This window comes from Stegastes partitus, unplaced genomic scaffold (assembly GCF_000690725.1).
Source record: "Stegastes partitus isolate 25-593 unplaced genomic scaffold, Stegastes_partitus-1.0.2 Scaffold1, whole genome shotgun sequence".
NCBI classification, from domain to species: Eukaryota; Metazoa; Chordata; class Actinopteri; family Pomacentridae; genus Stegastes; species Stegastes partitus.
The window spans coordinates 1,150,688-1,173,726 of NW_007577732.1; the positions used below are offsets into that span (position 1 = coordinate 1,150,688).

The 23,039-nt window shown below is 42.0% G+C and overlaps 1 protein-coding gene across 2 annotated transcripts in view; it reads left to right on the forward strand.

Moving 5' to 3' along the window:
- Nucleotides 1–23,039, forward strand: part of LOC103371986 (signal-induced proliferation-associated 1-like protein 2) — a 91,235-nt gene that overhangs the window by 28,505 nt on the left and 39,691 nt on the right. For both annotated transcript variants that reach the window (XM_008301531.1, XM_008301612.1), the window contains exons 2-8: nt 2,353–4,124; nt 7,597–7,730; nt 8,894–9,082; nt 15,296–15,470; nt 15,724–15,827; nt 17,957–18,114; nt 18,783–19,359. In XM_008301531.1, coding sequence (XP_008299753.1) covers nt 2,609–4,124; nt 7,597–7,730; nt 8,894–9,082; nt 15,296–15,470; nt 15,724–15,827; nt 17,957–18,114; nt 18,783–19,359 — 2,853 coding nt within the window. In that variant the 5' untranslated portion in view covers nt 2,353–2,608. The remainder of the gene's footprint in view (nt 1–2,352; nt 4,125–7,596; nt 7,731–8,893; nt 9,083–15,295; nt 15,471–15,723; nt 15,828–17,956; nt 18,115–18,782; nt 19,360–23,039) is intronic.

A 23,039-nucleotide genomic window follows, 5' to 3' on the forward strand; every position in this document is an offset into this window, starting at 1 on the left:
ATTCAGTCAGCTGGCGTGTGCCATATTCTGAAAATGAGAATTCACTTGTGCAACTTAGGATCCATTTCTTAATTTAGAAATCAAACTTAATAACCACCTCTTTCATTTTGGCTCTTCAAACACAGACATTGTCTGTAATGAAAATAAGTGGGTTTGGTATTGTTCACTTAACTGCAGCCAGCTAGATATTTCATTATTCATAATTTGCCGTCTGTAAAGGACAAACATATTTCCCACAGCAGTCTCTCCACTACATTATGCATTCACGTGACACAACACAATGCCTTACTGTCCCCTCTAAGTCACATATTAACTACAGTGACACTACATACACTGGTCGGCCACAACATTAAAACCACCTACTCTGACCTGTTCGGAAACGGGAGCTTGTGAGAGTGCTTGTTCTGCAGCAGTGTTTAGGTGATAGGTATGTGTCAAACAACATCCACATGAATGCCAGAACACAATGTTTACCAACAGCACATTGCATTGTATTGTACTTGTTGGTTGGTGTGCATTTTTCTGCCGATATTGAAGCTGCGTTCATACCCACACCAGTCTGTGCTGGCATTGAGAGGATTGTGGATAGTTTAGCAGTAGCTGTAACTGAGATGGTGTCATTACCAGTTTATTCCTACACATTTGGGTCATGCATGCATTAACCTGTATTTGGCCCGTGCAGAAGTGAATACTTTATTATTAAAATGTTTCCAACTCGTCCCGAGTGTATTTGGTCTAGTCTGGCCCGCAGCTAATCTTGATGTGGCCCACATTTGCTTCCCAAAATAGTTTATCCTCCTCCTTAGCAGTAAATGACAGAGAAATGTAAACAGTTGTCTGAAAGCAGAAGCTATCATGTTAAAGGCCTGTGGATGGAGCTGAGGCAAAGAGTGGGGCGCCGGGCCTGCCCTCATCTATGATGTTCACAATGAAACAGTACAAAGAGAGTAGCTTTAACAGAGCTTATCATCTTCACTGAAGCAAATACTCGCGATTCATTGCCGTGTTCTTCTGTGATGTGGAGGGTTTACTTGATAACTCTTGGGGTTTTCGCATGATTGCAGTACTAGAAGAAATGAGGCACAAGACCAGCCCCAAAGAACAAGAAAAGAGCATTTAGGTCAATGTAGAAAGACTCTGAATCTCCACTACAGTATGATGTGCTGTGATCTTCCATGCAGAAGTTAATGTTTGCAGAGATGAATCCATTGTAACACCTCAGTCACTTTACCCCCCCGGGACCTACAACACAGCCTATAGCATGGGATGAAATCGAGGAGGGGAACTTGCTTGTGTTCCCTGAAGTAGTTCATTTTCTCTTTGAGTTTTGCTTTTAGCGTCATCCTTCAGTACAGTCTTTGTTAGCATATTTATTACATTGTCCATGTAAAATAGTTTTCTGAAGTTGGAAAAGGCTTTATCACTAAGCTGGCACCTATTTAACAAGAGTCTACACATAGCCAATGTGTAGGGACATTACTTATGGATAAAAATGGAAACCATGTGAGTTTGCAATTTGTTTGTATCTGACATCTCGAATACCCAAGAGCTGCTTTTCAAGGACAAGCCAGCCAGTGTTTTCTCTCTCGTTCTCTCTGTCCTCAAATGTTCAGGTTAATGAATAAAACTGCTGATATCAGCCCTTTGTCTGTTTATTATTTCCCCAGTTACCCAACAGAGCTGAACAAGTTGGATAGGACTAACTTCTAAAGTTGTGATAGTGGAAAAGACTATGACCTCATACTTCAGTGAATTTTGTCTGCTGTTACATTTCTGGTTTTTATTTGTCATAGCCAATTTACCTCATCAGGACCTTGTTAATTTTCCTCCAAACCAACTGCATCAGATAAAAAGGCGAAGTGGAATTGGCGTTGAATATGCGAAAGTATCCCTTCTGTATAATTTGCAGGCTTGATGATGCTGCAAGCGGTTGGATCATCAACATGTGAACATTTAGCTGAACATCTGCCTCTTGTTGCTGTAATTTGCTTCTCCACCATCTGTTAGGCATTGGCTGGAAGCACCAACAAAGATATACATCTATCTTGTTATAAACCCATAATGGCACCCTCTCCTTCCCAAATACACTAATTAGCCATATTCTGTGATATGCTCTACATAGTTCCAAAACTAATACATCCTAGCATACCCCATGGTGAGAGTTTATTACAAGATAGCAGGGCACAGACAATTTAGGTCAGCAGTGTGATCATTTTTGCAGATGAACTGAATGTGTCATTTTGAGGAATATAAAGTTCTTTTCTTATGTTTTTAATGAAAATGTATCAGTTACAGTGTTCTAACCCACGTCCTGTGTGCTAAACATTTTTCTCTGTGTTTTCTGTGTCACAGATCCAACTGCCGTTCTGCATTGGTGGCACGCTGTGAGAAAAGACTCCACTCCGTTTTGCCTCAGTGCTCCTCAGACACTTGTCCTTGACATCCAAATGTTGTGTGTCGATTGTCATGCCACCCGCCTTCTGTGAGTTATGACGACGGCTGCTTCATTGACTCAGGAAAGAGGCTCCTCCTCCACTCACCAGTGAGCAAATCACAGGATGAAGAAGGGTCCTGAAAGTCTGCTCTTCAAGGAGTCTGCCAGCAGGATATGAGTATTTTGAGCCCTGTGACAGATAACAAATCAAACCTTGTGGGAATTGTGGGAGGCCCAGAAGAATACTCCAGAGCAATGCAGTCAGAGGAGCTATTCAGCAGGAAACTCAAAGCCTTGAATGGTAGCATGGGACCACCACCCTCAAGCATGCAGGGGAAACCTGATGGTGCAGGCAAAACAAATGGTACCCCAGCCATGCCTAAAATGGGTGTCAGGGCCAGGGTGACAGAATGGCCCCCGAGGAAAGATGGATGGGACGGGCGGCCTTCACCGAACTATCAGAGTGTGATACCAATTTTTCAGAACGGCCAGCAGGAACATACAGTGGAAATACTTGAGCCTGGCGAGACGGTCTGTTTGGAGATGGACTACACAGACAAATACACACTGAGTGACCTTCTTAGCCACTCCCCGCTTAAGGGTCTCCACCCTATCCGTCAGCGGAGCAACAGCGATGTCACCATAAGTGACATAGACTCTGAGGACATAATGGACCAGAATGCTGTCAACCCAAACACTGGAGCCTCGCTGCACCGTGAGTACGGCAGCACATCCTCTATCGACCGTCAGGGTCTGACTGGGGATGGCTTCTTCACCATGCTGAGGGGCTATAGAGTGGACACCCTGGACCACCGGAGCATACCACCTCTGGGTTTCCCAGAGTTGTTGCGCTGCGATGCCCCCTTTTCACCCAGCTTGCAGACGGCAGCACAAATCGCCAGGGGTGAGATAGTCCACATTCCAGGCTATGACTACATAGACCACTCTATCCTCTACAGCCGGGAACGGGAGAAGTCCTTCATGAGACGTCTTAAATCAGAGTCATCAGAAACTTCTCTGTTCAGGAAACTGCGGACCATTAAGAGCGAGAGTGATGCATTGCGACTATCAATAGAGGATGACCGGCGACCGCTCAGCTTTCAAAAATGCTTTGCCCACTACGATGTCCAGAGTGTGCTTTTTAACATTAGCGAGGCAGTGGCGAGCAGAGCTACCCTGTACCAGAGGAAGAACACTACTACTGGGGCTTCAGCTGCCTCCGCTGGAGTAGGGCCTGGAGCTAGTGGAGTGCCCGGAGGTGGAGCTGCTGCTGGACCTGGAGTAGGGGCAGATGGTGGAGCAGCAGGATGTAGCAGTGGAAATCCCCCCATGTTTGAGTCTCCACTGGGCAGCAGGGAGGACTTGAACCCAAAGGAGAACCTAGATGTGGATGAGGGTGACGGGAAGAGCAACAGCTTAGTGCTGAGCTGTCCACATTTTCGCAATGAGATCGGTGGCGAGGGCGAGAGGAAGATTTCCCTCTCCAGAGCCAACAGTGCCAACTATAGCGGTTTGTCAGAGAGCTGCTCTTTTGAATCATCTCTAAGCTCCCACTGCACCAATGCAGGAGTCTCTGTACTGGAGGTGCCTCGAGAAAACCAGCCAATCCACAGGGAGAAGGTCAAACGCTACATCATTGAGCACATTGACCTTGGAGCCTACTACTACCACAAATACTTCTATGGGAAAGGTAAGCAATACTAATAATACGTGCATGGTTTTTGAGTCGACAGATTTTTCAACAGCAATGATACAGGAGAATTTGGATGACTCAGTGTTGAGGATTATTAAACTTTCCAGGCCAAATCCATTTCCTGGAAACAATGCTGTTCACAATGCCTGGAGAGAGCAAGTTCCCAAATGGAACAGCCTCCGCTCACTGGGTCACATGTCTTGACGGCCCAGTTATTTTTGTAGGACCACATGAAATAAGGTCCAGAACAATAGCAGGCTTGTGCTGGGTGCGAGGGTGTGTGTTTCACTTCCTCGGCAGAGGAGCGGTCGTGTCCTCCCCTGTGATATGACCCCGAATCCTGCAGAGAGACTGTGATTAGTCATGTGAGCAGGGAGAGGTGAGTGAGAGGGTGTGCTGCAGCTGTTCCCCATGGGGACCGCAAGGGTGTGAGGAACCCTCGTATGAAACTTTAGGGTCAGCAAAACCACGCCAAGGTCCCAGATCTCCTCATTAAAACACCTTTATGACTGACGCTGGAAATACCACGCCGACCCCGACCCATCACCACATTCTACATATCTGTTTTTCCCACTGTCTGTGCTTGCTGCTCTCAGCAGATTGAATTACCTCTTCTTAAGCCCCCCCAGAAAACAGCTGTTTCACCTTTCACACTCAGAGATTCCTGAACTTCTTCAAAAGATACTCTGTATTACAATATTCATTGGAGGACAGTGTGTAACTTCACGGGAGGATCCACTAGCAGTATGTTTGAATGTACCATTGAGTTTACTCTGATAATCATTAACTGAGAAATCTGGCCTTAATCACTACTCATCCTAAAAGTGATGTATTGTGTTTTCAAGCTTTTTTGGGGGGCAACGCAGGCCACTGTATAACTGAAATGCCCTGCCTTACTGTCAGCTTTCATTTTGATGTTCAAACTTTTATGGAAGATGCCTTTTCCCGAGTATGTGGTTGTAGCCCTTGCCCTTTTTTCATGAGGTGTTTTATTGGATGGACAAGTCTGTCATCACCTGTGCTTCAACTCAAACACACACTCACACAAACACAACCACACATCAACACTTTACAGCAAGCTTTTATCAACCTGGGCTGAACATTGATCCTATTGATTGCCTAAAGCCTTTCTTCCCTTAGCAACCAGAGTGTTCCTCCCCAGGCTGCCCTAATGGACACAATGTTTTCTTCACACCATCGGACCAAACCTCCCTATATGCGGGTCCTGGTCACACACTATATGTGGGAATGGATTGAGATATGCAATAGCAGCTGATGCAAAATGTGTTTCCTACAGACATATGTGACCTGAAATACAGTTTAGAGCCCCAAATGTTAAAACACAAGGGCATACAGTGGAGGACTTTTTAAAGATATTGAAGGTGTCTCTGCAGTGTGAAGTGACAGGAAGATGGGGAAGGGGCATTATTTGACATGACAATCAAAGTCATCCATTTTGCAACCTTTGGCAAATTGTCAGCACCATGTGATGAGTGGCAGTGACATGCTACCGAAATGTGTTGACAAAAAGCTTTCCTTTGCAGTCAACACTGTCTCACTTGCTGTGCTGCCGGTATTTGGATGCCTAGTGGCCTGCTATCGTAGACAGCCTTCCTGCCACCATTTGACCTTATGCCTTACGGAGCATTTCCCCTCAGTCCACTGTCCCCGACGAACCATGCATTCTTCAAACTGTTTAACCCTGCCTTGCCTCCATACAGTTAATTTATTATTCATGCTGAGATGCGCTTTGCCCCACTGTTGATGCCACAGCGACAAGAAACAGCGTATTTACACTCCCTGCGCTACGTGGTGTGGATGCAATATCTAAACTTCAGCAGAAATCTCTTTGCAAATGTCAGTGCATTGGGTTCCCTGCTGAGGTTTTTTCTTTTGTTGTCTGTTGAATCCAGGTCTTTCTCCTCGGCTTTAGCCTGGATTAGGGAGTATTTGCTCAAGGCACTGCTATGTGTGTGTAAAGCTCTGCTCCTGTCTGTGTCCTAAACACACACATACGCACAGTTGTAATAATACATTTAATGTCAAAACAGAAATTAATAATGCATTTACTGTCAAAACAAAAATTAGCACTGCTTCTTATAATTCCTACAACTGGCAAGAGTAAATGTGAAGCCCTGCAAGCAACCCCACTTGTGTTCATGGAGTTTTTCATCTTATCACAAAACACAAAATTGCCGGAAAGCACGAACAACATCCTCACCAGAAACGTGGTGGGGAAAAAAAAAAAAATCAACCTCCTAGGAGCATTCGTGTAATCAGTAAATTTCATGGCAATCTGTCCATTAGATTGCCGTGCAAATTAATATCTTGACCTGAGGGTGTCAAAGGAGGAGAGCATCATAAAGTGTCCACAAATGAAAAAGTACTCATTCTTTAGGGGGCAGAAAGGGGGCAAAGAAAAGTAATGAGAATCTGCCCATCACATTTTGTCATTTTTATGTACACTGGAGAGGTGAGGGGGTTACCGAAAACATTAGAAGGCTCAGCGCCATGAATATCCCAAGGAAATTTTCTGAAAACCTGGCCATCAATTTGAGATAGCTTGTCATAGTTTGAGCAAAATTCAGACTGACACTAGATAAAAAGACAAGGAGGTCAGCAAAATAATTTTCCTGGGATCATATACATTACCAAATAAACTGCATTTGATGCCGATCTGGCCTTTGATGTGTTCCAGAAAGATATAAAAGATGTACTGTTACTAACAAGACCATACTTTTAATACTGGTAAATCCAGTAATAAAAGTAAATAAGCAACAACAAAAACTAGTTCCCTATTATTTGCTACTCCGGGTCTGCAGAATTTTCCTGGTACCTGTGTGTCAGGATCATGAATGGTTTACATCAGAGTGAAGAACTGAACTTCTTTTTTTTAAAAATCATATCCTACTTTGACCTAATTTATCATTTAAGTCCCAAATTCATCATTAGTACTGAATTATATTGAAGAAAACATTTCCCATGTCTTTGATAATACTTAGTGCTCTATTCATCTGTATCGTGAGAAACATGTGTAGAAGATCTGGGTCACTGGTGCTTTGGAATGGGTCAAAATTTTCAAGGCATGTATTTTTTTATTTTTTTTAAATCCCAGTTCTACAACTACAAGCCAGAGCTAATCCAAAGTGAATACATTTTAAATTTTAAATCAACACTGCTCCCCTGCTGCTATCTGTAATCAGTCCCACAGCTCAGCTATGGTCAACCCACAAAGCATTTTTATGTGATTAAATAAATATATGAACTCAGTAATATGTATTGATATTCCACTGGAGCAAGAGCGCTGATTTGATTAAGATGTGAATGAGTTTCTAGATTGCTATTTTTAAAAATCTGTGTCTGAACAGTGCTAATTTGCACAACTGTAAGATTTATTTTAAATTTGGTTTGAAATCAATGTAAGGCTTAGTGTGTGTGTAAATCTGATTTTTTTTTGTTCTACCTCCAGAGCATCAAAACTATTTCGGGGTAGATGACAATCTGGGACCTGTGGCAGTCAGCATCCGCAGGGAGAAGCTGGATGAAGGAAAGGAGAAAGACGGAATGCAGTACAACCATCGGGTCACCTTCAGAACCAGTCAGGTAACTATAATACACTGATATGCACTTTGACTTCACTGCTTATATTATGGATGCGTAGCGGGAGAAACCTGCACGATCGTCGCTCTATCAAAGAATTGTTTACTAGACGGAGAACGTGTATTTCATATTTCTCATGTACTGCATTCAGCAAAGCGCATTAAGGTCCCTTAGACTAGGGTTCAGTCAAGCAGCGCAGGAGTCCAGGAATGCTTCAATAACCCTGAAAACAAGGAGGCTTCTCGCAGCTCCCTGTTCTTACATCTGCTCCGAGCACCCTAATGTGTCCAGTGATTCTGTGCCAGTTGTGATTCAGTTGGTCAGTCATGCAAACACTGATACGGTCTATCAGTGTTGGTGCGATCGCCCTCAGTCGCTCCCCCTCTCTCACACCAACGCTCACACACATATGCACACGCGACATGATTAATCCACAAACTGCGACACATTGTCTCATCGTCCCTTGTGGTACCCAAAGCCCCCCTTGATTGATGCCGGTCGGTCTCGTTCACTGAATAATTCAGGTGCAACAGATGCGTCAGGCAGCGAAATGTCACTGATATCCAGCACCGTTCTTGGTTTAAAGCACCACTCCCACGATAAAACAATGTATCTGGGTCATGGTAGCCCTGCAAGTAGCACGAAGACAGTGTTTTAACTCCCCGACCGCTTGTGCGTCTATTTGCAATGTGCTCCCATCATTTAGCCTCAGCGCTCTGTCCGCCACTCTGCCCCACTCTCGCTCTCCCTTCCACGCTAAGTCTGTTAAGTAATCTGCTTTTCAGAAAGCCTCGCTGTCGGACAACGATTGACTGCTGATGCTCATGTCCACAGGCTGTGCAGATGGAAATGGGATTTATGAGTGTAAATGTGTTTGTGATGTTCCAAACAACAACACAGGGTTACAGAGTGGGTGTTTTAAAGCTGTTTGTTTTACTGGCACATTTACAGTCTTGGTAGTAAAAAACCACTCAGCATCTAATGCACAGTTAGTCTGTCTTAATTATTTAGAATGTGACTTCCCTAATGCTACCCAGTAGAGCCATTAAATAATAAGAGAGCATATTAGACCGTACCCAGACGTTAACACAAGTAGGACTGTATGTGAAACACGACAAAGACTTAATTTAACTGGATAAGTCTTTATCATCTGTGTTTCCTGTCAGCTGACCACCCTCCGTGGAGCCATCCTGGAGGATGCAATTCCATCCACGGCAAGACACGGGACGGCTCGCGGCCTTCCACTCAAAGAAGTGCTTGAATACGTCATCCCTGAGCTGAATATCCAGTGTCTGAGGCTGGCCCTTAACTCTCCCAAGGTCCCGGAGCAGCTCCTCAAGCTGGATGAGCAGGGGGTGAGTGCATCGAGGTGTCCCTTTGTTCTCAGTGTTTTGAACGCTACCGCAGACTTCTGCTGGTTTTGATTTAACAGCACTGGAGAAATCTGTGGTTAAGCACTTTGATATTAACAACAGGCATGAAGCATATATTTTGTCATTTTTGGAAAAATATCTTTTTAGTATTTGAAGCCAAAGGGTAAGAGCAACTGTTTGTGGGCTTATGGGACTGTTAAGACACAGCGACTGACTGGGGCTGTCAACTAGCACTCCTGGAACTAACTGAAAAGTGCATCCCATAACCATTCATAAGTCTGCTCATTTTCTCCTGTTAAACTTTTTTTTTTGTACAGATGAAGTAAATGAGATAAACAATGTTAATTAGTGAAGTCAGTGGTGCTCTTTATGCTAGGCTAAGCATAAAAACCAGCTTCTGGTTTTGCTTCATATTTAATCAGCAGATATGAGTGCAGTATCTTCTCATCTAACTCTTGGCAAATACATATCTGTTTCAAAATGTCAAACTACTCCTGCAAAGAAGGTGAAGACATTGCTTATTCATTGCACATATATTTTCCTGTTATTACATTTAGGGTTGAGCAGTCTAGCGGTCTTATATATTGGATGATCTGAATTCCACATATGATTTGCTTATTGAGAGGAATCATACATACTTTGTCATTAAGAGTACTATATGAAAGTATTATATTTAGTCTCGTCTGGTGTTTCCCTACCTGCTGTCTCATCAGGTTGCTGTTTTGTTGGCCCTCAATGTAATTTAGCTGCTTCTCCAATGAGTCTCCAACTTTACCATCTTGAACTACAGCTGATACCACTAGATTTTGTTCTGCTATTTCTCTAATGTCCACCCAAGTTGAAACAGTCAACTACTGTCGCCAGCTGCAGTCCACAACGGTGGAATTGGAGTCCTTATGTGGGACTAGAGACTCACTGGAGAAACAGCTAAAACTGAGGACTGTCACAACAGCAACCTGGTCAGTCTGCTGGAAGGGAAACACGAGACGTGACGGGTTGAGGCTGGCTGGTTAACTGCAACCGATCTTTCAAAAGGAGCATCAAAGCAGCATCATCAAAGCAGCGTAAATACAAATCACTACTTCTGGGCAGAACGTTCTCATAATGAAATCAGGGTAAAAACAGGATGCAGAGATTTGAGAGTTGGCCCTTTCACCCTGAGTTCAAGTGACAGGCTTTGTATCCATATGCACAACTAATCATGGGATGTCATGAGTTCAACTAAATCTGTGAAAACTGTGATTCAGATTGTGACTCTACGACAGAAGATGGGCCAGCTCGCCCATTCCTGGTTGCACATGAAGCCATTAGTGCCACATACCAGTATTATCAATGATGTCTTAGATGAATGAAATTATTTATTATAAAAATGTTGTGCTAAGGATATTATATTTAAAGTGAATCTGTCTTTATTTCTGCCACTGGCATGAGCTGTAGTAGGAAATTAGGAAAGGATTACCTTCAGATAGCAGAAATCTTTGTCTTCTATGTGAGCAGCGTAATAGGTAGATAACACTTTCTCCCAGATGGAGGCATAAGACCGACACTATCACACTTGCATAGAATCAATGGAAATCCCACACTGTCTGTTTCCAGCATCGACTGATTTTTGACACCTTTGTTCTGCTGATAGGTCGCTTAGACACAAGCTCAAATAACTCACTTTTGACAACTTACTTAACCTGAGAGCAGCCCATTTGTATTCTGCCTGGATGGCGGAGGGTGACATCTTGCATTATCTCTGTTTGAATAAAATTGCTAATAGTGATATGGGCTCTCTGTCTTCACAGGTGTCAGAGAGATTCATTGTGTGATCTTAAGGCCTTTAATTTCTCATCTAATGAAACTGCAGGATGGAAAGGAGAGCGGAAGGATTAACCAGCGGTGTACCGCTTGTTTGACTATCAGAGAATTGGCTGCTTATTAGTTTAATTACATTCGTTAGCATGCGCCCATCCTTCCAATTGACAGGGGAAAGACACTTATAATAGAAAGTGTCAGCTGTGTCCCTCCTGTATACTCGGGTTTTGTTACACACATAAACAAGAGCAGTATAGTGTCTTCTCTAAAGCAGGTTAAATGCGCTCAGGATGGCAGACTTTGCGTGCAATTATGACAAACTATCATTGAAAGGAAGTGCTTTGAAGGAAGTTTTTCACCTGTCATACAGTTCCCCGTGCCATTGGTATGAGAGACTGTCTGCAGATAAAGACTTTGATATAAGACTGAAACTGACGCATGGTTGAAGAATGTAATAAAACAATCTACGAAACTACTTTGAGAGGAGGAGAGCCCTGGCTAAGTGGAGTTTAAAGCTCTTCCAACTGGCACTCCTCCTCATAGACCTCAAACCAAACGCCCAGTGGAAGCCAGTTTTAAATTTGGACATCAGTATTTTTGTACACTCCTGTTTTAATCATTAATGTTATGCTTGCAGTGCAAATGTTTGATACGTCAAGCACCCCTTAATCTGCTTTTTAACCGAGCTGGACTTTGACTGTCCCTTTAATGTGTTTATGTGAGGAAGCTAATATTGGACAGGAGGAGCTGCAGAGCGGGGATCTGAGTGGCTTGTTTTTGTTTGTTTGGTGCATAATTTCCTTCTACCACACATAAAAAGCCTTATCTTAGGACTCTTAGATGTGCTGCTTAAGACATGTTGGTGCTTTTTGTGCTTGAGTGTGCCTGCGTGTTAATGGCTTTTTTTTTTTTTGCTGTGAAGAGAAAAGTGTGAAAAGAGAGCATACAGAGTGAGCAAGAGGATCCTGGAGCGAGAAGGGTGCACAATATCCTCATGAACAGTTCTTCAGAAAGAAAGCAGAGTTGTAGACTGTGCTGTAATGATCCTGGATGTAAGAGAAGAACAGAGCATATGTGAATGTGGTTTAGATCACATTGTAGATCGCAGTGAACTGACTGTGTGCAGATGGGCTGGAAAAAGCATTAGGCAGTTTATCAGATCTTGAGATGTGATTTTAGGTGCTAGAAATCACAAATGATAATGCTTTTTTCTACGAAAGACACTGATATTTAACGTGTATCTGTTTTCCCATCTAAAGATGTAAATCTGGAAAATGACTGATTTCTTGTTTAATAGAAACATTTAATTAGCTGCATTAGTAAGAAAATTAAAATGTCATGTTCCACTTTAATTTATAATCCTTGATAAGAAAAATAGAAAGGCTAGCCAGCAGATGTTTGCATAGCCTCTTAGAAAATGTAACCACATGTGCTTGTGTTTGATGACGATGAAGGCAGCATTTAGGAGGTCAGGGAAAGGCTACTGTTCTTTCCCTTTTAATAATGTTGAACATGTTATCTTCTTCCTAACGTAGAGAGTGAATCTCACTGCAGTGCTCTCATTAATAAAAAGAATGAAGAATGAGTGCAGGATATTTCTAAATTAACTACACTGCTTTTCAAGTTTTTTATAGCAGTCTTGAACCAGGCAAAAAAAAAAAAAAAAAGCTTTTGCAGGTCCATAAATCATAAATCACTTCTGATGCTTCCAGCAGCATGCCTCAACATTGAAGTATAATTCAGGTTTAAGTGCGATTTGTTCCACAAGTTCAAGAGAGTAATCTACCACCTACCGAGGCTGTTATTGCAGTGCAGAAAGTAAATCACCTCTCCCATATGTAACTCAATCTCCTGTGTTGATATTGAAAACCGGGTGAGTTAGTGAATAAATGTGGGGACTAAAAAATGGGTTTGAAATTTTGATTATCCTTTTGTTTTTTTCAAATTACTTTACAAATGGTATTTGTAAAGTAATTTGAAATATAATGATATTCTGTCAGTTTAGCTTGTAATTGCTCACATTTGGGTTGTTCCACCGAAATACAAAATGACTCATTATTCTAATTTTCCATTTCTGTGTTGTGCGCTTGTGGTTGGACTGTACCATTAACGCCTGGGGGGAGTCTACAGCCAGCAACACATCCAGTAGCACAACCACATTTTGCACAGCACGTCTGACCTTGCAATAATTTATCAGCTACCCAATTTTAAGAGGGTTGGGAAGTGTGTGTAAACATTACTCATAGACTGGAGCTTTTGACCAATATATATTTGCCACAACTGACCCAGAGGGTGTGAAAATAAAATGAATGGATGACTAGATAAATGAATAACAAAAAGAATAAAAGTAAAGACAACATTATTATATTAGTGATGCAAACAATACATTGTCTACAGAATTTGTAAATGCCTAGAATGCAGTGTAGCTGATAACTGCATTGTCAGATGTGCTACATAATACATATTGTGGTTTTGCTGCTGGGTGTATGGCTGGCTACTGGCTCCCTGGGTGCTAATGGTACAGTTAAACCACAAGCCAATTAGAAGAGTATGGTTGTTTTTTTTAAAAATTTTCTTCCAAAATCTATTTCTGAAGCAACAAACCCAAACTGAAAAGACAATTACCCTCTTGTGAAGCAATCACATTTAGTAGATAATAAAAGTTTCAAACCCATTTTTATAAGTTTGGGGGTTTTTATTTATAATTTTTTTGCTGCATCAGGACAGTGCAGTGCAGACAGATGTCACAGTGGTGTTGCATGTTTTGTTGGGACACTGCGGTATCCCTCTGGTGCATCTCAGAGATCTCCAGGGGGAACGCTGTCCTCGTTTCCCTCTCCACTCATTAGCTCATTCCATTTTTGTGTTATTTTTTTGTTTAAAAAAAGAAATGAGGCTGTAGTTTTCAACACCACCCAGCTGTGGACAGATAGAGGGAGAGGATCATTGCAGAAAGAGATGATGCTGAGAGAAAATTTCTGCATTCTCTGCTCAAAATTTTGGCAAGATCCAATAAATGGGATCTTGCTGTTTTTTTAATGGCTGCTCCACCTTATCAGAAGCTGATGCCACCAAAAAAAGAGACATCAAAGGTAGTTACACAATGAATTTCACCTCAGGAGTGCCACTAATCTGTATATGTGTTATGTGTCCTGATGTGTTGGCACTTTTCAAGCGGCGACAAATTCGCACCAAAGGGCAACGTGATTGTCCTCCCCATTGGCCAGTCTGTTAAGAGGAGCAGGAGGTTAAGTGAGTCCATATAATACAGGATAAAAAATAGAGGACCACATCATTGCACATCATGCCATTTCCACTGGGCTTGATGGTATAATAGCTTTCCGTCACCGCAGGAGCTTTAGTGCAGAGCAGACAGCCTGATAGAGGAAGTCACCATGACAACAGTGTCAGGAGCACACCAGGAACTGATAACCTGTAACGCTGGAAAAAGACAATTCCAATTTGTTTCAGTATAGAGACCATTTGTTGACTTTCACATTCAGAGAAACCTTTTCATCTTCCTGCATTGACACGTTGACCCTGGGTCAAGATGAAGGTGCAGCTGTGAATATTGGGCAACAGGTGCCAAACACAGGGGGTTATTTTGTCATATAATTTCCCCCTTGACTCTGTTTTTTTTTTTTTTCTTGGCAGAAAGCTGTAAAAGACTGATGTTGTTGGAGAGAACTCTCATTCTAGCAGGCAGGAGAAATCATTCTGGATGTTTTATTTCTTCTTGTCTCTTCAGGAGATGAGTTCATATCAGAGCTGTCATTTCGGGATGATATTAATGCTCGCAGTGAAAATCTGTGAGATTTGGCTGGCTTTACTGCGACTGTGAATATTCCTCTTTGTGACTAAGACATAGGTTATATCTGTATTGAGACACCTCTGTTGAATGACTGAAACAAGAGTATTATTAGTGGAGCACTGCTGCCATTCAGGACTTCTTACTCATATTTCACTGCTACAGAGAGGATTCACTTACCAAACAAAAGTATTGCTTAAGGAGGAGCTCTTTCAGAAAGGATTAAAATGCTATTGCTGGCAGCTTATGCAGTTTTCTCCCATAAACCAAAGCTATTCTGCTATATGTCTGTAATTCACTCCCTCGTTGCTCCACAGCTGCTCTTAAGTAGCAGCTAATAGCTCTGGCTTGATTTATGCTCTGCTCAGAGCTCCAGAGATTTCACAGCCTGGCTGCACAAAGGGGATTTCAGCTCTCTCCTACAAGGGTTATGAAGGTCTTCACATTAGCTGTGACATGATGGAAAGTAGGCACTCGCATGCTTCGAGTGCATAAAGTACAGTACCTATGAGTGTGATGTGTGTTACAGATCAGCGACAGGAAATGATTCTTACTCAGTGAGTGTCTGTGTATGTTCTTCATTGCAGCTAAGCTTCCAGCACAAGGTCGGAGTGCTTTACTGTAAGGCGGGCCAGAGTACAGAAGAAGAGATGTACAACAATGAGAGTGCTGGACCGGCACTGGAAGAATTCTTGGATCTGCTCGGCCAGAGGGTGCGGCTCAAAGGCTTCACCAAGTACAGAGCTCAGCTGGATAACAAGAGTAAGATAAAGCACACATCACATCGCATCACATACAAACTAAACATCTGCCAAGTGCAGGCCCACGCACTTCTAATCCTGCTGAGTGCAGATGCTCTGCTGTTTTATGTTGCTTTCTGTGGGGCTATTTTTTTAAAGCCCATTTGCTTTATCTTTAATCTTGATTTTTGTTCAATTAATTAGCAGATTTTTCTACCACAATGGCCTTTTGGAAAAAGGCCTCAGACCTTAAACTGCCTTGTTCTGTCTTACAGCTGACTCCACAGGCACACACTCTCTTTACACTACCTATAAGGACTACGAGCTGATGTTTCACGTTTCCACCATGCTCCCCTACACGCCCAACAACCGGCAGCAGGTCAGTAAACCATACGCTTCACGCTCTGTCCCCCGCAGCAGACCACCATGTTTGCTCTTCTGTGTGGTGAGCTGGTGTCTAATGGATGTAATAAGTCCCTGAGCAGCCTTCTTTTAGGATATGTCCAATTCCGACTCCTGCCAATCTTCCCCAGAGACTCATTTTGCCACGGTAATGACCTATCAGTTGAAAGCATGAGCATTGCCATGGTGACGGTACCTCATAGTAGGATTTTAATCAATGCATCCCCAGGGGCTGGACCTGGCGTGGTATTAGATGTGCCTCTGTGTCTGCCTGCGCTAACAAGTGGAATTAAGTGGATGTAGTGGTGGATTGGTGAGCAAAGGCCCGATAAAGCTGAGATTACAGAGGTTCACATATTAGTCTCTGCACTACCTATATGGAAGTACTTTTTGATCCCATAATAAAGCCTGTGGGTACAATCCTACAGAGACATTAGCAGTGAATATACTGAAGGAGCTGTTATGTGACGGAGTGGAATAGAGCAGGATCTGCGGTGCAACACAACAGACACCTAATGTATCAACAGTGTCTAAAATATGATTGGCTGGATTTGGGAGTCGGGGAGGAACAGGGTGGTTCTGACTCTTTTTTTTTTCTCCTCCTGCAGTTGTATTGCATGAAGTGGGATATTTTAATTTAATCCCCGGTGGTAATCTTGCAGCAGGACCAAACAGAACTCACCCCACTCATCCCTTCATCCTTTTCAATTCACCTCTGTGCCCTCTAATCCTGCTCCATTCAGGCTCTTGGTGACCTTCACTGATAAACCTCACACAGAGCAGAGAATGAGGTTAACTATGTGAGCACTCCAACAATACCAGTAGTATTAAATGGGTTTGGGTAAAAGTCTTTTTTTTTTTTTTGCCCAAAAATCCTAAATTATGTTAGATGATGCTATCGTTTCAAACCAAAAGCCCTTTATTATGGTTTTAGACAGAACCTTTTAGTATCCAAACATAGAGCAATGATTCTGTCAAGGACTAAATGTGCAAGCCAACTCAGAGGATAGGCTTCCTTTTTGTGGTGCTTGTACAGATGCCACAGTCATTATTTTCAGTTGAGTTATGGAAAGCCTCACATTCTTTCATAACAGACAAAATTAAGCCACACGAGGGGTGTCCTGATAATTTCTTTTTGTCAAAAATGTTGCTGTTTTTTAAGGCTTTGTTCCAAAATGACATATTAACACCTGAAACCACACTGTGTGACATTTGAGGAAGTAACACAATCTTCCAATCACAAACAAGAAATAAAAGACTCCCTCAGGTGAAAATCAAGTTTTTTAGCTTGTCAACATGTTTTATAATTTTTTGTACATGCTGGATGACACATAAGAGCCAAATAAACAGGCAGTGTCATGCCTGAGCATTTATGTCTTGAAACTGCAGCGTACCGTTGACATTTTTAAAAAGCATTCAGACTTCCAGGGTTTTATACATAGCAAAGGAACCGATCCTGTCAACTTGCATAGTGTGGCTTTCTATATCCACATTCAAAATCAGAGTGTCTAGCTGAATTACTCCTATATTACAACTTATCATTGTTCAGTGGAGTAGTTTTACAGTGACTCGTGGGTGAACTAATGTGGACAGGCAGGAGTTCATAGATCGACACATTCTAGAGGAGCAACAGTGTACAGTTACATCTAAGCCATTTTAAGGCAGGAAGGGATCATTGTCATGGAGAAAATCCTCTAAATCTGTAACTTTGATACACAGAGATGAGCTTTTAGGGGTTTAATCAGTTACCAGAGAAGGACTTTAGTTTCATAAGTAACAAAAAGTCAGTATGTCTAAAGGTTTGGTGGTACACAGTGCTTGGTCAAGTATTGACCAGTAGCTTATCTTGGCTGATGGTGGCAAATGTTTGCTAAGTTGAGACAGATATTGCTCTATAACTGCTGAGTCAGTTTGCCTGTCTCTCTCTTTCTTATCGACTTGGCTACAATGGACTTTGAGGGGAGGAACTCACGTGGTTTTATTCTAATCCTAATCTCAAAGAAAATGTATTTCTAAATCCGTGTGCTCTTGAGCTGTCTCACTACCGTTACTCTTTATTTAGCACCTTTTCTTGTATTTTATTCTGTTTCTCTTTTCTTTTAATAGTTATTAAGGAAGAGGCACATTGGCAATGATATCGTCACCATAGTATTCCAGGAGCCCGGGGCCCTTCCTTTCACTCCAAAACACATCCGCTCTCATTTCCAACATGTGTTTGTCATCGTCAAAGTCCACAACCCCTGCACTGATAACGTCTGCTACAGGTAAATGGAACAAGCACGCACCATGCCTGGAAGGCTCTTTCATAACTATATTACTGTGGCTGGAAAAGGACAGGGAGTAGAGGAGAAAAGGGTAAAAAGACATCTAACTTTAGAGGCAGTGAGTCAGACCAGCAAATATTAGAACACCATGGGATTTAAAGCAGACTAATACGCTCAAGACAATTTAGAGGAACACGTTGGTCGTTTGATGTGCTTTGCATAAATGTCTTCATGCCAAATGGCTCTACATGAACTTTTAAGAACACTTAATTTGAAAGAATAATAATAATAGCTTGCTGAGTGCTTTCTGTGGTTTTTGTCATCACTTCATAGTAATGTGCAGAAATCATGAGACTCTTTTGATCGGTTCAGTGATGATACAGTTATTATCTTCAGAGACACCTTGAAATTATGACTTACAACTCTGTCCTCGAGTGTTTCTGAAGTCAAGACGACTCTTGCTAATAACATAGCATTTGTTGAACAGAGCGAGATTAGTCTGAGCTCCTCTCAGTCTCAGCAGAAATAATTTCCCTGAAAGCCATATAATTTCAACACTCCTCTGTGACTGCTAATTATACGTACAGTTCAATACTCCTTCACTTCTTTTGGTTGTTCTCGACTTTTGGTGCCACATTTGATTTATTGATTCCAATTATGTTTTCCAGCGTGGCTGTGTCCAGATCTAAAGACGTGCCTCCCTTTGGCCCTCCTATTCCCAAGTCTGTAACTTTTCCAAAGTCAGCAGTGTTCAGGGACTTCCTACTCGCCAAGGTCATCAATGGAGAGAATGCTGCGCACAAGTCAGAAAAGTTCCGAGCCATGGCGACTCGTACGCGGCAGGAGTACCTGAAGGACTTAGCCGAGAACTTTGTCAGTACGGCTACAATAGACTCAGCTGTCAAATTCAGCTTCATCACCCTCGGAGCCAAGAAGAAGGAAAAGGTGAAACCCAGGAAGGATGCACACCTGTTCAGCGTGGGAGCCATCACCTGGAGTGTCTGTGCCCGAGACTTTGGCCAGTCAATGGATGTGGACTGCTTGCTCGGCATATCTAATGAGTTCATTGTGCTCATTGAGGAGGAATCAAAAAACGTGGTCTTCAACTGCTCGTGTCGCGACGTCATCGGATGGACCTCAGGGATTATGAGCATTAAGATCTTCTACGAGCGCGGGGAGTGTATCATGCTGTCTGCACATGACAACTGCGGAGAAGACATTCGGGAGATGGTGCAAAGACTAGAGGTAGGACTCTTCAATGCTCGACTGTAATAATCTGTCATGTTGGACGTCTGCTGGATTAGACCATAGACAAGACTATCTGTTAGCTTGCTTTATCCCATGTCTGCATTATCAGTCTGAAAGCATACCATACATAGAGATTTCAGGGAACAAAAGACATCAGATTAATCGGTTTTAAAACACTGCGTCCCACTCACAGAGTGAGTAATTCATTCTGGTTGCACTGTCTGTGGCTAATTGAGGGTTGCGTCTTAGTTTGACATCCAGTTTATTTTTGATATAATGAGCACATTACAGTAAAAACAATTAAGCTGTCTGCCACCGATGTGTCAGACGGTTAATGGATTGGGCAAGGAACAGCTCAGGTTGGCACCAACATACAAACAGAGAAACCAAAAAAAAAAATAAAAAGGCATTGACATTAATAGAATAATAACAGGGCACCTTTGTGATCTAGAAAAACACAGACAGCGTAACATTTTCATAACATGATCTTCTGTATGTACATATAAACTATACAGCATCTCCCTTTTTATGCTGAGTTCATCTTTACCTCCTGCTTTGTGTGGTCACAATTTTTTGACTTTATGGTCTGATCGTTAATATGTCCATCTGCCAGGCAGCGGTTGGGAGGCACCTTGTGTAAGATTTCAGGGCCTTTACCCCTCCTGTTCACTTCCATAGACCCATTCATCTTCTACTTCAGAATGAAATCGGAGAAAGGCCTGATTCTTGGCACCTTACTGGATTTTCTCCTTGCTATCGCAGCTACAGATTAAATGGCTTTTTCCCAAGGGTATAAAAATCCCTTGCAGCAGTTTTAGCCCCAGTATCTATCTAATAATGACAAAGATACAGAGGAGTTCACGGTATATGAATGGTAGCCTGTCATCAGAATGGCCCAGTGAATCTGTTAAAACTGTCTTTCATTCACATACTGCTTGGCATGGGAAGGAAATGGCTGCTTACTTTGAATGGTCCAGTGAAGCGTTTTACTTTGAGATAGTTGTGGTCTCTCTGTGGTGAAACAATGCATTCTGCAAATATTGCTCTTACCATTGTAGCTTTACTGCTTACCACAAACCTTGTTGTTTTTTTCCGTCATTATGTCAGCAAAACCGTTGCTTGCTTAACCTACATCTGTCCTGTCAAGTCTCGTGTGTGCAACTCCACACTGAGCTCCTGCTGTTGTTTCATTGTGTTTTTTCCTCAACAGAGTCAGAATACGGCTCACTGATTTATCCCAGGACTCAAATATTTTCCGGTCTTCCCGTCTCTGTCTGTCCACCTGGTCCTTTACCGTGAAGCCGTAAAGCGGACACATCGGAGTCCAGAGAGGATTATAGGCCTCCTGTTGATAGCTTACTTTGGCTCATCGCACAGATTCAGCAGAGGTGTACAGTCGACCATTTAGGTCACACTGTTGCAGATGTTGTCCTCTTGATCAGGGTGCACCATTATGAAATATCACAGGTTTTTTTTTTTTCCCTGCCTCATAAAATATATAAATATATGAAGCTGAAGTCATTCCCTGCAGCAGACAGTTCATTTAATGGATTGAAAGCTTAGCAATAATGTGATTTTGGGCCATTTTTGAACAGGAGGATTTCTGGGTGCGGGTAGAGGAGGAGGCAGCTTAAACAGGACATCAACCCAGTTTTGAGGGGGAGGAGTGGAAACACGGACACATTTTTGGGTCTAACAGTCTAAGAATAGAGGACACTTGGCCTCATACTACTTGACTCCTATGGAGAGCTTCCCTCTTAGTCCAAATCCTCTCATCTCCATTTTGTACTGCTGCCTTTGCCATCTGTACAACTCTGTGGCAACATTATGTGATTTTGGGGCCAGGTGGGTCTAGGTGTCTTGAAGTCATGAAAAAATATGTCACGCCCAGCTCCTCAGCTCACGCTCCACTGTCTTGTCTTGGCTGCTGCATGGGTTTGCTTCTCCTGTCCTTGTTTCTATGATTTGTTTATTGAACAGCCAGGCAACCTTTTGTTTCCCTTTAAATGTCATTGAGGTTGAATCCCAAAGTCCAAACCTGAGCTCTGCCTGACCTTATTCATGTTCTCCCTTACTTATCCTTCATAGATCCTTTTTTGGCAGCCTCATCAACAGTCTTTAATTTTCCAACAAACTGTAGCCAGAAAATCAGTGATTTAGCCAACAACACGGGAGTAACAATTCAGTTCCTACTAAAGACCTCAGAATCAGATTCCTCTTAGGATCATAGTAGGTGGAGATCATTTATATTATTACCTTTTGCAATGAACTCAGAATCTCTGAAGACCCGAATGAAAGTAAATGTGCACATGAGCACAAAGATTCTGCATATTGTAACCACAAGAACCTGATGAAGTATTTACCATAATTAATCTTTAAAGGACACAGATGTCGTTCAGCGCCTACTCCACTCATCACAAGAAAGGACACTGCAGGATATATTTGCATTTATGATTAGCCAAAGGACATCACTTCCTCATTCGCTATGCTAATCTCTGCTCACATTTACTGTCCACTTATCCACAGGATTTGTGAGAAATATTTCACGGGAGAAGCAGTGAATAAATATTAAAAAGTGGGTGGCTGGATGCGTTACTCACCCAGACAGTTGAGCAGCAGCAGTAAGCACATTTGGGTATGAGCTGACCGTGCATACTTTGTCCCAAAGGTGTCTGTGTTTTCCTAAATGTCCCAGAGGTTGACTTGAATCATGTTTCATTGGGAGGATTTACAGGCTGCCGGACCTGTGATGTAATGCGAACCAGAGCGAACACATTGCCCACTGTAACACACAGAGGAGCCCAGTGTGGGAGCACAACTAAAAGCTTTGTGATCGCGTCCCGCTCTCCAGGGTGTCGCTGAGCTGGGTGGCCGCATGTTCGGCTTTTATGAGACAAGTCCTCTTGGCTCGTGCACGATAAATGCTGTGTTTTTGTTTTGTTTTGTTTTGTTTGCAGAACAAAGTACAGACAATCTCTCACAGTATGCGATTGTGTTCATTTATTTACTGTGTGCATCAGCGGGGCTTCAAATAAAAGCCGTTGAAAATGTATACTTACCTTTGAGTGGCAGAAGAGTAGAAAGAAACTTTGATGAAGATAAAAGCTTTCTAATAGTCTTCTGATGGTTTTTGTCTGTCTATTATAATTACATCTTGATTAAACAACAGTGTAATATACAATCGAACTGAAACAAAGTTAATTAATCGAGTGTTCAACTGACACAAAATTCATCTGAAATGATTTCAGAATTGAATAATCATGTCAGTCATTATTCAAACAAAAATACCAAACATTTTGTCATTTTGAACTACTTAAATATAATAATTTGATGCTTTTTACTTTGTCATATATCATAGTAAAATTTACATTTTTAAGTTTTAAACTGTTCAAACGATATTGAAGATATTATAATCGACTCTACTAAGTTATAAAAGACATTTTTTAACAATCTTCTGACAAATTTGAAATGATTTAGATAAAATGTCAGTTTTAGAGAACAACTAAGGATTATATTCATAACTGATTAATCATTTAATCATCCTTTTCATTATTGATTAATCATCTGACCATTTATAAATGGTTCAAAAATAACCAATTTTAATTTCTCCCAAAAACCCAGAATGATCAGTTTTACTACGACAGAGAAAAGCAGCATTTTTGCATTAATTAATCACC